Genomic DNA, 4,143 nt, shown 5'->3' with positions numbered 1-4,143 from the left:
AGGTGCGCGGCCGCCACCCCCCGCGGGAAGGAGCCGGGAGCAAGCAGGGGCGGGGGGCTCTTTCCCGCCGCGACCTGCTCTGCTCTGGTTCCTCCCTCCTCGCGCACGTGGGGTCGCGGACAGGCCCCCCGAGGTGCCCGGGTTGTGAGCAAGGGTGGCCCCGCCGGGCACCCCGGGGCTCGCCGCACCTGGCCGCGGGGGAGCAGTGGCCATTCATACAGCCGCCCTCCCCCTGACAGCTCAGGACAAGCGTCGCGGCTTCTTAACCTGGCAGGGGAAATACCATGTATCTGTGGCCACGCAGGCAGTTGTCCTGACCCGCTGCGCAGGAGAGCTGCTCTTCTGGCGTGGTTCAGGCCCCGCCAAGGTGCAGTGGGTTTAAGCCCACTTTATGGGCATGGGAGTCTCCTCCCGCACTTGCTCAGAGGGCCTGATGGCTGAAGGCAAGCAAAACTCGGGGGCATCTGAACCCCAAACCTCTAGGCTTGGGCCTGCAAGTAGGATGCCTGCCAAAGGTTTTGGAAACACCTGAAGCCCCAGGTGAGGGTGCAGGATGTTTGCCGCTAGTAGGGCCACTTATGGTTCTAGACTCTTGGATTGGGAATTAGTTTTGGCTAATTTGGCCTCCGATATAGATTTATTAAAACCGCCTTCCCTGCTCCCTGCCCACTGCCATATCCGCATGCTCCTCCCCAGCACACAGCCAGATGGGGCTGGGCCGGGCCAGGCCAACCTGCTTTGTTTCCCTCTGGCAGGGCCCCCTCCCCTGTGGGACTGGGTTAGAGCTGCTCCCATGTGTGGGTGGGGGGGGAAGCTGAAGCAGGGCCAGGAGGCCCCCAACACAAATACAAAAGCAAGGATATAGACATGGGCTTCATTATCAGTGCTGATCCCTCTCTCACGCTGAGATTTTTTGCTCTTTCACCTAGAGTTTGAAAGTGCCGAGACTCTTCTCAATTCAGAAGTACACATGCTGCTTGAGCATCGCAAGCAGCAGAATGAGAGTGCAGAGGATGAGCAGGAGCTCTCAGAAGTCTTCATGAAAACTTTGAACTACACGGCTCGTTTCAGCCGCTTCAAAAACCGGGAGACTATTGCCAGTGTCCGCAGGTGAGTAGGAGAGACCAGGAAAGATTTTTGTCAGGGAATTTATTATGTATGGTATTGGTACTGTGCAGTTAAAATGCCTTAGCTATGTTGCCAGAAGAGGGGTGCACTTAGATCTTAGCCAGGCTCTATGTTCTTTCTTGAGTGGGTTATGATAGATGCCTTCAAAATAAACATTTATGAGTGACATCAGATCAGTCTTTTTGGAGCCTGGGATGATTAGTAGTAGTGGTAGTTGAAGTGGGGTTGTACTTATGCAAATGCACTTTTTTTTAAATTTGCCCCTCCTTCTTCCCTCCTTTTTTTACTGCTTCCACTGGTACATTTTCCTTTCCTGTGCTTTTTTATTCTGTTGTAGCTATATTCTTACCATCTTATTTTCCCTACCTGCAGTTTATTGCTCCAGAAGAAGCTCCATAAATTTGAATTGGCATGCTTAGCTAATCTTTGTCCTGAGACAGCTGAGGAGGCCAAGGCTCTGATTCCCAGGTGAGAATTTGTATTTAGCAGGGCTGCTGTGTGAACTGTGGGGCTCTAAGATACAGGAAGAAAGGAAAAGCTGGGGTCACCTGTGGGTTTTTCCTTTGCACTGAAAACTTCACAGACACACTGGGCTGGCCTATGAGTGCAGGTCCATATAGGACTTCAGTCAGATGTCTTGTGGGTGAAGGCCATTAGAAAATTACTATCTTGAAAGGGGTCAAAGGAGGGATGGTGTCTGGTTTACATGACAGCCACAATATGAGGCTCAGAACAGTGTCTGCATTACACTGTTGGAGGAGTTGCTAGTTGGTACAAAACAATATGTTAAGAGGAATTCTGGGTCTTTGAAAACAAATGTGTCTAAAGCCATTAATTAATTTACTGTCCTTGCTCTTATCTTGCAGCCTAGAGGGCCGGTTTGAGGATGAGGAGTTACAGCAGATTCTTGATGATATTCAGACCAAACGAAGCTTCCAATATTAGGGTTAACACCCAGCCCCTCTTATGAACAGAGAAAAACTCAAGTACTTTTTGCACTCCAGACCAAATCAGCCGCTCCCAGACCTGAGCTAAGGAAGTGCCAGGAGCAGAGTACTCCAGCCTGGTGTCCACCACAGATGCATTCAAATGGGAGGCCAGTTAGTCCATAAAAGAGACTCTTTTATGGTGAGAGCCATTGGATCCTAGAAAGTCTTGTCTGAGTGGTGTCAGTGCTTTGCTTTTCCTAACAGCCTGTCCCTGACTTGTGAATCTTTACAGTGTTTTTGGTTTCTAGAATAAGTGCAGCTGTACAATTTTTTCCTTGTGCACACCTGTTCCCTAAGATAGAGAAACTATTCCTACTGGTTGTTGGCAATCATAATGATGCATGGAATCAGGACTGATGAGACTGTGTGGTGGTTTCTATGTATATGTTTGATCAAGATAGTGGGATTTTCCCCCTTTAAGAATACTTTTGCATAGCTTTTTAGTTTTAATTAAAAGGCGCTATTTATAATTATGATCCTGTGGTTTGTAAACAGTATCTGATTCAGTCCAATTTTATTTATGAAAATCCCGTTGATTTAAATATAATGATGTAGAATGAGAGAAAAATCTCAGGGGGGGAGAGAGAACTGTGAGCAAAGAGGAAGAGATGTTGCATGATTTTTTTTCTTTTGAACTTTTTTTTATTTTTTTGTACAGGAGCATATGAGCTGCTCACCATTATTTGAGGGAGGAGGGGAGGAAGAGAAATGTGGTACTCCCATTAATTTGTAAGCTTGGTTTGGAAAAAATATATTCATGTATCAGGCACAAGAGTGAAAACCTCAGTGAAACTTCTTGGCTCAGCTGGGGTGACATTACTTGTCCCTTTCAATAAGGTGTTTTCTGTTTTGTTTTTTTTTAATTGCAGACAGGTTTGTTTGTTTTTTGTAGCTAGAATAGTCTTAGGGGTCAGAACAATACCAGGAAAAGTAACAACAAAATAGCTAGTGCCCTGAGTATCTTATAAGCTACACCCAGCTCCTTTCAATTTTGTTTGGTTCCCAGCTGTAACTGGCAGGTGTTGTTTGCCTCACAGGCCCAGTGCTTCAGAGACAGTTAAAACATATCCCTTAAAAAATCCTGACATTCTTTTAATGAGAGCTTTCTCTCCAGGACCTTTTCCCTCTTTACTTGTTATAATCTTAATGTTGGTGGTTTGGAAGCAAACATTAATGAACTTACCAAAATCTCCACCCCCACAAAAAAAAAAGAGTCTATAATTAGGGGAGATTGTTATTTCTTCTTGCTATTTAAAAACAAACCAGGAGACTTTAGGTTAGGGAATAAGTCTTACAGCTTCAGGGCCTGAAACTGATCCCTGGAGACCGACATCATGCTCCACTAATTGAGGCTGCCCCCCAACAGTGACCGAATGGCTGCCCATGTTTAAAAAAAACCCAAACAAAACAGCAGCCCCCGCAGCAGATCCGTTTGGGTCCCGGAGGTTGTAAAACCAAAGCGGCTGATGCTGGCAGGGAGATGGTGGGGCGCTGCTCAGCAGCCGGGGGCAGTGACATGCCGGAGGGGTCTCGCTGCTCCGTGACTGCCCCCCCTCGCAAAAGGGGGTCGAGGCTGGAGCCACGAACAGCTGCAGTGAGGCGGGCGGGTAGAAAACTAGCAGAGGAAGCCAAGGTTTCCGGGGGGGGAAAGGGGTGTCCCAGACTGCAGCCGGGGGGAGCTCAGCGCCGCCTCGCGCAGGGCTGGTGGCGGCAATAAGTAGGCTTTTGCGCATGCTCATTGCCCCCCCGCCCCCGTGGGCCGTGCGATAGGACTACGCATGCGCTCCGCCCCCGTCGCTGAGCCTCACGTTCCGGCTTCCTCAGTTCCTGACTGCGCCGGCGCGCTTCACGCGCGGCCGCATCGCCGTTGTCTTTGCGCGTGCGCAGAGCCGCTGTGGTGTCAGCCCCTCCGCTGGGTCCCTGTGAGGGGCGGGCCGGGTTGGGCCGGCGCCTCGAACGCGCTGACGTCGGGCGCGTGCGCCACCCCGGTAGCTGGTGGGGAAGATGGCGGCTGGCGGCGGAGGCG

At 49.9% G+C, this 4,143-nt stretch overlaps 1 protein-coding gene across 1 annotated transcript; it reads left to right on the top strand.

The window, feature by feature from the left end:
• Positions 1-923: 923 nt before the first annotated feature.
• POLR2D (RNA polymerase II subunit D) lies at positions 924-2,593 on the top strand. The gene is made up of 3 exons (XM_025209578.1): positions 924-1,110; positions 1,501-1,596; positions 1,995-2,593. The coding sequence occupies exons 1-3, from the start codon at positions 971-973 to the stop codon at positions 2,071-2,073; spliced, it is 315 nt and encodes a 104-aa protein (XP_025065363.1). The 5' UTR covers positions 924-970; the 3' UTR covers positions 2,074-2,593.
• Positions 2,594-4,143: the final 1,550 nt, after the last annotated feature.

Source organism: Alligator sinensis, unplaced genomic scaffold (genome assembly GCF_000455745.1).
Source record: "Alligator sinensis unplaced genomic scaffold, ASM45574v1 scaffold237_1, whole genome shotgun sequence".
Taxonomy (NCBI): Eukaryota; Metazoa; Chordata; order Crocodylia; family Alligatoridae; genus Alligator; species Alligator sinensis.
The sequence above is the reverse complement of the archived record's forward strand: the minus strand, read 5'-3'. Positions and strand labels throughout refer to the sequence as shown.

Coding starts and splice junctions, on each gene's coding strand:
- POLR2D (XM_025209578.1), top strand. CDS start 971: ATGCTGCTTGAGCATCGCAAGCAGCAGAATGAGAGTGCAGAGGATGAG. Junction 1,111..1,500: donor ACTATTGCCAGTGTCCGCAG/GTGAGTAGGAGA, acceptor CCCTACCTGCAG/TTTATTGCTCCAGAAGAAGC. Junction 1,597..1,994: donor GCCAAGGCTCTGATTCCCAG/GTGAGAATTTGT, acceptor CTTATCTTGCAG/CCTAGAGGGCCGGTTTGAGG.